The sequence below is a fragment of the Bos indicus genome, chromosome 12, assembly GCF_029378745.1.
Source record: "Bos indicus isolate NIAB-ARS_2022 breed Sahiwal x Tharparkar chromosome 12, NIAB-ARS_B.indTharparkar_mat_pri_1.0, whole genome shotgun sequence".
In the NCBI taxonomy this organism is placed as follows: domain Eukaryota; kingdom Metazoa; phylum Chordata; class Mammalia; order Artiodactyla; family Bovidae; genus Bos; species Bos indicus.
Window position 1 is genome coordinate 70,724,840 of NC_091771.1, and position 12,628 is coordinate 70,737,467.

General features: G+C 44.5%; 1 protein-coding gene across 2 annotated transcripts in view; it reads left to right on the plus strand.

Moving 5' to 3' along the window:
- The window catches only part of LOC139186232 (ATP-binding cassette sub-family C member 4-like), a 152,755-nt gene that overhangs the window by 36,032 nt on the left and 104,095 nt on the right, over positions 1–12,628 (plus strand). For both annotated transcript variants that reach the window (XM_070800394.1, XM_070800395.1), the window contains exons 9-10: positions 4,572–4,666; positions 4,890–4,976. In XM_070800394.1, coding sequence (XP_070656495.1) covers positions 4,572–4,666; positions 4,890–4,976 — 182 coding nt within the window. The remainder of the gene's footprint in view (positions 1–4,571; positions 4,667–4,889; positions 4,977–12,628) is intronic.

The window sequence follows — 12,628 nt, forward strand, 5'->3', positions numbered from 1 at the left end:
TGGTGTGATAATGATCGTCACAGAATGCCTTTGTTTCATTTGGTGAAGTATCATTTACTTTTAGATTCTTTTCTTAATGGACAATTAACAAAAATTTGTAGAAGAGAGCACCATGTAATGAACCCTCATGTTCCCACCCCCAGATTCAGCCAGGGTCAGCTGGTAGCCGGTCTTGCTAGGTCTTTACCCCTTCCCTGTGCCACCCCTCCACCCAACACCCCACCCCATCTCCCGGTATTCTAAAGCGGATCCTAGACCTCAGATTAGTTCATCTGTAAACATTTCATTGTTGTCGTTGTTCAGTCACTAAGTCCTGTCCAGCTCTTTTCGACTCCATGGACTGCAGCAGGCCAGGCCTCCCTGTCCTTCACCATCTCCTGGAGCTTGCTCAAACTCATGTTCATTGAGTCGGTGATGCCATCCAACCATCTAATCCTCCATTGTCCCCTTCTCCTCCTGCTCTCAGTCTTTCCCAGTGTCAGGGTCTTTTCCAATGAGTTGGCACTTCGTATGAGGTGGCCAAAGTATCGGAGATTCAGCTTTAGCATCAGTCCTGCTAATGAATATTCAGGACTGATCTCCTTGCAGTCCAAGGGACTCTCAAGAGTCTTCTCCAGCACCACAATTCAAAAGTTTCAATTCTTCAGCACTCTGCCTTCTTTATGGTCCAACTCTCACATCCATACATGACTAGTGGAAAAACCATAGCTTTGACTATATGGACCTTTGTTGGCAAAGTGATGTCTCTGCTCGTTAGTATACTGTTTAGGTTTGTCACAGCTTTTCTCCCAAGGAGCAAGCATCTTTTAATTTCATGGCTGCAGTCACTGTCTGCAGTGATTTTTGAGCCCAAGAAAATAAAATCTGTCACTGTTTCTACCTTTTCCCCATCTATTTGCCATAAACAAGTTTTTATAAAAAATTTTTAAGGACTTTAAAAAGTTTTAGGCATTACCTAGTTACAGGTATCATGTTGATAAATTATAGTTTGATATTTTCCCATATTTATTGCTTGACCTTACAAAGCCCTCTTGGACGCCTGTAAGTTTATACTTTCATCTCGTATTTACACATTCCTGGCAACTTGGCCATTTTCTTTTCAGGTTGCCTTGACAATCATAGATAACAAGATCCTTCTGTGTCTAGGTATAGAGGCCTTCGAGACTTGAGTTATTTTAGTGTTGCATTCATTTCAGATATAATCTTCAGTCACCCCCTGGGCCGTGTGATGTGAAAGAGCAAAAGGCTATGAAGTGGTTTGAAAGGACATGATCTGGTTCAGATTTCAGCTCTTCTGTTTAGCAGCTGACCATCCTCAGACCAGTGATACGACCTCACTTAATCTCAGTTTCCTCATCTGTGAAATGGGGCCAGTGCTTCCTCTTAGCTTGTTGTGAGGATTAGAGATAATCAGCATCAGGATCCAGCACAGAGCTTGGTGCACAGATCTTACCCCCCAGGACCTGAGAGAAGCCATATACACGTGTACAAACGATGGAGCAGAATAAGATGGTCTTTCATGAGAGATGAGAGATGTAAACAGAGCCTTAGGAACCCAGCAGGTAGAGATGAGTCCAGGATGGTTCCATGGGAGAGTGTGCTTGGGCTGAGCCTGGGAAAATGGGCAGGATATTGACAGACTGTGAGAGGAGTGGTGATTCTACATGGAAGAAAAGCTGTGAAGGAAGGCAGGGCTCCTGCTGCTTGACTCTCGAGTCCAGCCCTCCTCTGCCAGGGCTCCTGCTGCTTGACTCTCGAGTCCAGCCCTCCTCTGCCAGGGCTTCACATCTTGCCCACATTTACCATTTCAGCAGTCTGCTTGGTGATGCTTCTACTGTAAGTCTCCACCATCGCTGAAGGGCCCTTGATGTGCTTCTGGATGGATGGCATCAAATCTGCTTTGCCATTTCCTAGTTTGCCTCTAGTGTGTGTGTCTGCTGTTCAGTGAGAATTGGGGAAACTTAAAGGAAAATAACGTGAATAAGAACACCTTTCTGTCAGTGGGGGGAATTGTAGTCTATACTCAAGTCAGGCTTTTCCCTTTAACCTAATTGGAAAATGGTGGCTAGAAATTTAGCCTGACTTGGATTTTGTTGCAAATTCTGTGAAATGGTTTTCTCATTTGGGGCTGCTCCATAAATAATGTTCAGAGTCAACAATGCAGTCGCAGTCTTGCTACCAGACTCAGAGAGAGCCTGTTTCTTGTGCCCTAACTGTGCTAAGTGAATGTGTGGATTTAGGTGCTTTTTCTAGAACATAGTTAAGGTTGCTGTGCTATGATGTGTTACTATTTTGTTAAGCAAAATGAAACAATGTAGAATCAAAGCATAAAAGCTGAGTGGAACAGTTTGCAAGGACTTCAACAGTGAAACAGAGACCAATAACTCTGTGTGTGTGTGTGTGTGTGTGTGTGCATGAATGTAGGTCTGGGAACCTGTTTAAAGTGGCTCATTGTTGTTCATGAAAACCAAATCAAGAGATGGTAATAACTTCTGAACTTGTCAAAGAAAGACAATAAAACAATGATGAATTTTCATGACAGATCAGTTGCTGCCTTTCATTGGATGTACCCCAGTTAAGTTTTGAGTGAGCAGGGACCCTGTGTGTCTGTGTGCCTGTCAGGGAGGGTTATGATGGACACTCTTTCTTCTCTTTATGGTCATGTGCTTTGCATGTTATGACCCACAATGTGAATGTGGTCCCACTGTTGGTTTGATGGGAAAATAGGCATCAGCCACCAGTAGCAAGTTGCAATCAATTCCAGTCCTTTTTCCATTTATAGAGGGTGTTCTCACTTTTGAGTTTAGTGACTCTTGTTTTTGTAGCACATTCTGTAGAAGAGGAATGTGAGACTTAGGGAGATCAAAGGACTTGTTTCTCATGCAGACTCCAGTGTGCTACCTGCTTTCTCCCCAAATTTGCTAAAGTAGAGACAGAGGGATCACGTCATCTGCAGAAAGGTACTGCTGTGTATCTTAGGTTGATGCCTGAGGGGTTTAGTAGATAATTCAAAGATTTATAACATAATAATTGTGTAACTTAAACGATTGTTATCTTGTCATTTGGGGGATATTGTTGTCATTTTTTAAAAATTTCCCCAGATACTCTTGGGAAAATAGACTGATTTGTCCATTTACTTCTTAAATAATATTCAAATATAACTTATGGTAGATTCCCAGATTCTCAAGTCAAAGCTTCATATCCTTCTTAACTTTTGAGATTTTCCTGCTTTCACAGATAAGCATCTGCTTAGTCCAGCTGATATGCTTGGTGTACATCGAGCAGACTGTTTCTTTCCTTCTGGTTTTCCTGCCCAACCTACTCTTTCTGCTCCCATTTCTTATACAGACCTTATCTGTCATTGTATGACTTGCCTTAAGTATCACTGTGAAGACATTGGCGAGATGTTATCCCTTCTCTGAAAGTGAGAAGCAGAGACCAAGATCAGGACAACTGGTAACTTGAGATAAAACAAGTCCTGTGCCTTCACCTCCTGGGCCTCCAGCTCTCACACCTGTGTCTCTAGCACAGACCTTTGCACCTGCGTGTCCAGCTGCACCATGACATCACCGAGAGCTCATCTCAGCTTGTCCACAAGTGATGTCTCCTAAACCTGCCTCCACCATCTTCCCCAGCTCAGTAAATGGAGACCCTGTCCGTCCCCCTCCTCACCCCAGACACCACAGTCTCCTCTGACAGCCCACACCCATCCTGTCAGCAGGTCTCACAACTCTGCCTTCCAAATGTGTCTGGAGTGTGACCCCGTCTCTCCATTCCCACTGTTCTCTAGCTTATTCCAGTAATGTCCTCACTTGTATCTGCCCTCACCCTTTCCCACTTACTGCCTGGTTTCTGCAAAGCACAGGAGTTTCATTGTAAACCTCAGACCATGTCAGTCCTCCCCTCCCCCTCCTCCTCTTACTGGAGTGCCCCCAGGCTCCTCCTGCTCTGTCTCTGCCCTCACTCCCCTCATTCTTACTCTGCTCTGCTCTCCTGTCTCCTTGTCCTGAACACCTTGGGCATCTCCCTGTGGTCCCTGCACCCACCCCTTCATCTGTGAGGAGCAGCCTCTCCAGGTCTGCCTGAGCCCCACCCCCCACCCCCAGATCTGCTCACACCCACTCTGAGCAGAGCCCTCCCAATCCAGTGTGGACTCACTTCCCTCCTTCACTCTCCATCCCCCTGAGCTGGCTTCCTTTTCCTTCTTGTCCTGGATACTTATGCTCAGGTTAATTTTCCATATCACCACCTCCCACCATGGAAAGAAATTCTAAGGGCTCTGTTTTCTCATGGATGAATTCATTGTGCCCAGAACGGTGCCTGGTGTATATTCAATCCTCAGTAAATACATGTTAAAGTGGTAAAATGCATAAATGCTTTGAAAAAACACAGAATGAAAACAAGTGAAAAGCCCTGAGAGTTTAATTTTCCTGGTTACAGTATAGTCACTATGAAATAAGCCCATTGCTGTTGATTAAACACTTGTATGAAGAACTTATGCTAAAAGGTTAGGATGGCAGGAGAACACATTTTAAATGTTTTTCTTTTTCCCCTTTTCTATCTCCATACAGGATTTTCAGAATTTGAAGGAAAGAGATCTAACTGTGACAGGAGATGGAGGAACCCCGCTGAGTGAAGGCCAGAAAGCCCGGGTCAGCCTTGCCAGGTAAATGGGGTTTCAGTTGCCATCCTACCCCTCTTCCTCTGCGGCTCCTAGTGGACGTGAGCAGGTAGACCCTGCTCACCGGGTAGGCCTGTGTGAAGCAGGGTCTTGGCCCTTTCCCTGGGCTCCAGGAAGGAACATGAAGTTGTTGGACGCCATCATGATTCAGAGATGAGACCCAGGGAGTGTGAAGTGTCTTCTCTTGACGTCTCTCTACATTTTCTAGAGCTGTGTATCAGGACGCAGACATCTACCTCCTGGATGATCCGCTCAGCGCAGTGGATGCAGGAATCAGCAGGCACTTGTTTGAACAGTGAGTTTGCACCTGTTTTATATCATTTCTTCTTTCCAGGAACCCTGTAGGGATCAGGGAAGGGAGCTCAGGAAGGTCTTTGTGCTCCAAGAGACTCAGCTCCCTCTGCCCTGGTGTTCCTCTCTCCACTCCCTTCCCTCCATAGAAGATCCATCCTAGAGAAATCTTACATCATGATGAGGTCAGGACAGGAAAATACAGCAGGTGCTTCCAGTGTGTGGAGGACAGTGGGGTCCATGCTTTAGGGAGTGAGGGATAGATGGCAGATTCCTCCATGACTTGTAGTTGATGGATCCAGACCCCAGGGATAAGAAGGGCAATGTAAAATTTTTAAATCAGAGAGTAGGACTTGGTAACCTGGTAACCAGCCCTTTTCCTCCATCGTGTGTTCAAGGCACATTAGAAGTGAAGTTTTCAGTACTGACATAGGACTTCTTTGAAAAGACTTTTGGTTTATGCTTATTAATTAATCTGTTGGTTTGGAAATACTTAATAAAGACTAGAATTTGCAAATGATTTATTTCACATCTGAATATGACTCAATTATTTAACATTGCTTAATGGATTCTTCAGAGAAGGCAATGGCACCCCACTCCAGTACTTTTGCCTGGAAAATCCCATGGACGGAGGAGCCTGGTGTGCTGCAGTCCATGGGTTCGCTAGAGTCGGACACGACTGAGCGACTTCACTTTCACTTTTCACTTTCATGCATTGGAGAAGGAAATGGGAACCTACTCCAGTGTTCTTGCCTGGAGAATCCCAGGGACGGGGGAGCCTGGTGGGCTGCCATCTATGGGTCGCAGAGTCGGACACGACTGAAGCGACTTAGCAGCAGCAATGGATTCTTACTAGAATTAATACTTAGACCCTCATGTAGGGTAACCTTGAATTTGAAACTCGATATCTTGGTTAAAGTCCTAACTCTCACTTTGTTCTAGAATTTGTTGTCAGTGGCTCTTTCTTGGCCACAGAACTCCTGAAGGAGAAGAGCTCTGATGCTTTTCTGTCCTAACACATGCTGACTGAGGCCTCTGGTGGAGTCTAGACTGGCCTGTTTGAAAGCCTCATGAATTTTCTTTTTCTGAAACAGCCTCTACATCTACCCCACAGTTAGTTCCCTTGCTGTCATTCACCTTGTAAAGCCAACGAGCCTTCCAGCTGCACTTATTAATGTCCTGCTGTATACACTGAGATCGATGCCCTTACAGATGTTCCTACACAAAACCTCTCAGTTTACAAGGAGGATGGTGAGCCAGGAGAGGGTAAGGACCACACTGGACCGAATAAGGGAGACTAGGACACCCAGCTCTCATTCCTGCCTCTGAGGAACCTGTCTCTATGTGGAGCTTGTTAACACAGATGCCTGGGAAAGCTCAGCAGAATCACGGTTTAGAAAGTTTCCATACCGGGTAGGAAGTACTAAGTGGAAATGGAAGTGGCAGCTAGAGACTTTCACTGAAGTTGGAAAGCTCCCTGTGCCCGGAGCTGGGCGGGCAGTGCCCTGGGGGCCTTCAGGCTGGGTGGGTGTGTGTGGAGGCTGAGAAGAGGACCCAGTCCTTTGCTGAAGGAAGAGGAGAAGCTCAGGTATGGTGGGAGGAGGAAGCAGGGCTGTGAGGAGGATAGCAGGCATATCCTCACCTGGAGGAGGCGGGGTGTTCAGCAGAGAGAAGCTGTTTGGGAATTCTTGTTGTCAGGTCCTATGTTAGTTTCTAGGATTGTGTCCATCCAGGCTGCTCTCACAGGAACCAGAGCTGGGTGGCTTAGAAATAATGGAAGTTTATCTCTCTCGGTTCTGGAGGCTGAAATAGTCCAAGTCAGGGTGCTGGCAGATTCAGCGTCTGGTGAGGGTCTGATTCTGGTGTCCTCTCATGCTGGAAGGGTGAGGGAGCCCTGTGGTTCCTTTTATCAGGACACTAATCCCTTTCATGGAGGCTCCACCCTCATGACCTGATCACCTCCTGATGGCCCCACCTCCTAATACCAAAAAAGTGAAGATTAGGTTTTAATGCATGCATTTTGAGGACAAAAACATTCACTCTACCAAGCTGTCACAGATGGAGGTGCTTAGAGAACAGAAATTGATTCTCTCAGGGTTCTTGAGGCTGGGAGTTCAGCACATGGGCAGCTTTGGTCTCTGCGGCGGCCACCGCACGGTGTCCTCACATGGTCTCCTCTCTGTCCTTGAGCACCCCTGTGTCTCTGTCCTTTTTTTAAAAAAATTTTTTATTGAAATATGGTTAATTTACAATATTGTGTTACTTTCTTTGTACAGCAAAATGGCTCAGTTATACACAGCTATACATTCTTTTTTAATACTCTTTTCCATTATGGTTTATCTCAGGATATTGAATATCCTGAATATAGTTCTCTGCACTGTACCATAGAACCATGTTGTCTGTCCATTATGGGGTCACACAGAGTCGGGCACGACTGAAGCGACTTAGCAGCAGCAGCAGCAGTTTGCATCTGCTAACCCCAAATTCCCAGTCCATCCCTCCCCCACACCCCCTCCACCCATGCAACCCCACGTCTGTTCACTGTCTGTGAGTCTGTTTCTGTTTTATAGATAGGTTCATTTTTGCCTTATTTTAGATTCCACATATAAGTGATACGTGATATCTTTCTCTTTCTGACTTACTTCACTTAGTATGATAAAGTCTAGGTCCATCCACACTTCTGCAAATGGTATTCTTTCTTTCTCTTTGTTTTATGGCTGAGTAGTATTGCATCGTCTATATGTATCACATCTTCTTTACCCATTCATTTGTCTATGGACATTTAGGTTATTTCCATGTTTTGGCTATTGTGAATAGTTTTGCTATGAACATAGGGTTGCATGTGTCTTTTTGATATATAGTTTTCCCCAGATATATGCCCAGAAATGGGATTACTGGATTATAAGATAATTCTGTTTTTAGTTTTCTGAGGAATCTCCATAATGTTTTCCATAATGCCTGCAACAACTAATAATCCCACCAGCAGTGTAAGAGGGTTCTCTTTACTCCATTCCCCCTCAGCCACTGTTATTTTAATGCTGGCCATTCTCACTGGTGTGAGGTGATACCAGATTGTAGTTTTGATTTGCATTTCTCCAATAATTCACAATGGTGAGCTTCTTTTGGCCATCTGTGTCTGTCCTTTGGAGAAATGTCTATTTAGTTTTTCTGCCTAAAAAAAAGGCAGTTTAGTTTTTGATTGGATTTTTTGTTGTTGTTGGGTTGTATGAGCTGTTTGTATATTTTGGAAATTAAGCCCTTGTTGGTCACATTATTTGTAGTATTTTTTCCCATTCTATAGGTTGTCTCTTTATTGTATTTATGGTTTCCTTTACTGTGCAAAAGCTTGTAAATTTGATTAGGCCCTGTTTGCTTACTTTTTTTTTAATTAAAAATAATTATCTGTTTATGGCTGTGCTGGCTCTTTGTTGGTGGAGGTTTCCCTCTAACTGTGATGAGCAGGGGCTTCTCTTTAGTTGCAGTGTGTGGGCTTCTCATTTCAGTGGCTCCTCTTGAGCAGTGCACTGGCTCTAGGGTGTGTGGGCTCAGTAGTTGAGGCTTCTGGGCCCCAGAGCACAGGCTCAGTAGTTGTGGTGCATGGACTTAGTTGCACCATGGCATGTGGGACCCTCCTGGACCAGGGATCGAAACCATGTCTCCTGCATTGGCACATGGGTTCTTTACCAGTGAGCCACCAGGAAAGCCCTTTTTGTATATTTTTGCTTATATTTCTATTGCCTTAGGAGAAAATGTTTGTATAATTTATGTCAGAGAATGTTTGCCTCTAATATCTTCTAAAGTTTTATGGTATCACATCTTATGATTAAGTCATTAAGCCATTTTGAGTTTATTTTTGTGCATGGAGGGAGGGTGTGTTCCAACTTCATTGATTTGCAGTCCTGTCTCTGTCCTTGTGTCTTAGTCTCCACTTCATCTAAGCACACCAGTCAGATTAGATTAGGTCCAGTATAATTGAGGGTAATGATTAACTCTTTAAAGTCCCTGTCACCAAATTCTAAGAAACTGATGGTTAAAGTGTCAAGTGAATCTCAGAGATAGCCAAGTGAAGAGATTTCAGAGCCCTGGATATGAGGAGCTGGGATTCCATGTCCTCTAAGCAGAGGTCGTTAGTCTTTGGTGGAACCTGCCCAGGTGTAAAACGTGCTCAGTGTTGGGGTGATGAAAGAGTTGTGGAGATGGATGGTGGTGACGCCTGCACAACTATGTGAATGTACTTAGTGCCACTGGGCTGTATGCTTAAAATTGTTAAAATGGTAAATTTCGTGTTATATACATTGTAACACTTATACAAACATGCATAGTAGCACTGAATCTTTGAGAACATGAGAGAACAGGGCAGATGACACATGGCGTGGCCTCCAGTTCTCTGATCTGACCTCCCACCTTCTCCTGTTCATGACTTGATGAATTTTTCATTAGAGAAGTGCCTGTGTCTTGTCATGAGTTCAGTGACAGGAGCTAGTGCTATGTCAGTGATTCCCTACCCCCATCCTCCTGGCATTGTGAGTATCTCAGCCTCTTTATTCCTAGGACCCGATCTTGAACTCACAAATGTGTGTCACCCCATCTTGTGAACATCTGCACAATTTCCCCATCAAGGTGGGAACAGATGCTACTGGCTGTTGCATCCATGTCACAGGGGAAGGCAATTAGTGTGAAGTACAGTGTGCTGATCACAGAAGTTCTCTTGAGTTCTTTTTTGAACACAGGAGATATTTATAAAATCCTCTCAAATATTTTGGGTGTACCACTTTGGATATATTCTTGAGAGAAGCAGGCTTAAGACAGTTGTGTTAATCAGAACCACATTCTCTATGGTGATTTAAAGCAAAAGCAGAGAATATAAAAGCAATTTAGGAAATCACTCAGCAGCAGTTGGAGAGTGTTCTCAAGCTAGGGAACTGGACGAACAATATGCTGTGAGAGATGGTGGTCATGTGGAAGCTTAGTCATGTGAAGGATTTTGTATTAAAAGTGAATGAATCACACTTCTACTTACGATGAACAGATTCCTTCAGTTATGAAGGAAGGTCATTAAGGTTCGTGAGTTTTACATTATGCTGTGAACACTAAATGGATTCTGTCACCCACAGAAGATGAGTGGCTTTGGGTGAACTGATGCTCTCTCACCTGTGTCCACTGTGGATCCTGTTCTGGTTCAGCCCCACATTCCAGACACCCACCTCCTGCATTATCAAGTCTTCAGTTCTGTCCTGATCAGACTCACATGCTGCTGTCTACACAGCTCACCCTCCTGCTCCAGCCCTTCTCAGACCCCTCTTCACATTCGGGAAGCAGCTCCAGGTCCTCAGACAGAGAACAGGCTTCCTTGCCGTCTGCCCCCGCAGCCTTTCCAGCTCTACCCCCACTCGGTGTGTGGCTGTGCGGGCTCTGTGGGGTCCTTTCTCACCCCTTCTGTCTGTGCACATTGGTCCCTCTGTCCCAGAGCCAGGGAGCAGTGCACAGGACACAGAAGGAAGGCGGCCCTGCCATTCCCTCCCACTCCTCCAGGGGGCGCCCCTGCCCTCTGTCTTCCCACAGCCCTCAGTGGATGCCCTTGACCATTTATGAGTGCCCTCACCTGCCCCCAAGCTATGAATGCAGGAAGGCGCCTCAGCCCAGCGTGTTCTGTCCCATGACCCCTGCACTTGCTGTGTCTTTTTCCAGGATGTTCTCCCAGAGAGTCTCAGGGCTCCCGTGTCTCCCCAGAAAAGTGAAAGTCACTCAGTCATGTCGGACTCTTTGTATAGTCCGACTTCACGGACTGTACAGTCAATGGAATTCTCCAGGCCAGAATACTAAAGTGGCTGGCCTTTCCCTTCTCCAGGGGATCTTCCCAACCCAGGGATCAAATCCAGGTTAGCAGCTGAGCCACAGGGGAATCCAGCAATACTGGAGTGGGTAGTCTATCCCTTATCCAGCATATCTTCCCAGGAATTGAACTAGGGTGTCCTGCATTGCAGGCAGATTCTTTACCAGCTGAGCTGTCAGGGACCAGCCCTTATATAGGATTATATGTGGGATTATAGGATTAACACAGCCTTTATATAGGAATAGCAGTTAAACAACTGGTTGCTGCTCAGTAATTTCTAGGGCATGACTTGGAAATCTTTACTCTAAAAACTCGGATTCATTTTGATGTTTGGCAAAACTAATACAATATTGTAAAGTTTAAAAATAAAATAAAATTAAAAAAAGAAAAAAAAAACTTGGAAAATAGTGTATTTTCCTAATGATTTGGATAAAAGCATTATCTAGGAAAAATTCCAAGCCATCAACTGATCACTTTGTTGTAATTATTTATGTTACCTCATCTGTGATGGAATGTTAAGAAGAAAACAATTTAAAACTTTTGTGTTGGTCTATTTTGGACTGTACAGCCCATTAGATTTAATTAACATATGCCTTCCTAGACTACTGGCAGGTAATTATGAATTAAGGAGAAAAAAATTCTATTTAAAAGCTTTAGTACTAAATCTGAAAAAAGTGTTAGTCAAGAAACTTAGTATGAACACTGAACTAACACATGTTAAAGGGTAAACATGAATCCTTTTGGACTTAATGAAGTGATGGTTTGTGTGTTGAGTCCTGGGGTCCTGATTCTGATCACAGACCCAGTGTCCAGAGTGTCCCCTTAGGACTCTGTCCTGAGTCCAAAGCACAGGGCCACTTGTGGTTAGGGAGGAGCGGAGAAGGGGGCTGACGTTTACTGAGCGTGTTGGTGGTTTGACTTCTCAGAACATGTGGATGAAGTTGTCACTGACATTCTGAGATGAAGAAAATGAAGTTTAGTTGCTTGTCTGACATCGTCAGACTCCTGAGAGGGACTGAGCTGCAGCCTGCTGCCTCCAGATTCTCCATCTGACTCACTCACAGGCTGAGGTGTGGCCCATGCTCCTGAGATTTGCTCTGCAAGGGGCTTAGGTTCCCAGAGTACCTGCCTGGAGCCCTGCCCACGGTCAGCGGGGTGCCAGACCTGGACGCTCGCTTCCCTAGAGGGGTTGTGGACCCTGTGGGATGAGACTGGGGCTGAGTTCCTAGGGGTCTGCTTTTAAAAGGTAGGAGCAGTTGTAATTTTTTTTTTTTTTTTGTGAAAAAAATTTAAGGTTGAATAGTGAGGGGGGTTTTGACTATAGAGAACTGGTGGGTGCTCTGAGCTGTTGGATGATTTCCATTTTGATTGGGGCCATTTGGGTTCTGTTCTTTTATTTTCATGTTTGGAAGGTGTTCAGTCCTGATGAAAGAAGTCTTGCTTCCTGATTGGGACTGGGAATTTTGCAGAGACTGATGGAGGCCACACTAGGATTTAGTTTCTGTCTAACGTTCTTTGGGAGCAAGTGTTTAGCAAATGCACTGTGGCAAAGATTACAGAGAATCTATTAGTTTTTTCATTGCTAATATTTACATAATTGATTATAATCATGTAGAAAGTTGCCCTAGAATGTACACATTTTTATATGACATAGATCCCTCTTCTCTCATTCCCACATAGCGATGAAATAGTATTTTAGTTCAGTCAAATTTAGGAATCTCAGTATTAGTTGCTTTTCTTTATGAAACATGTAAATAATTGTTAAGCTGAGTTTTAGGGAAAAGAAAAAACAAAACTTAGCTATTGGTGCCCCTCCTTCATTG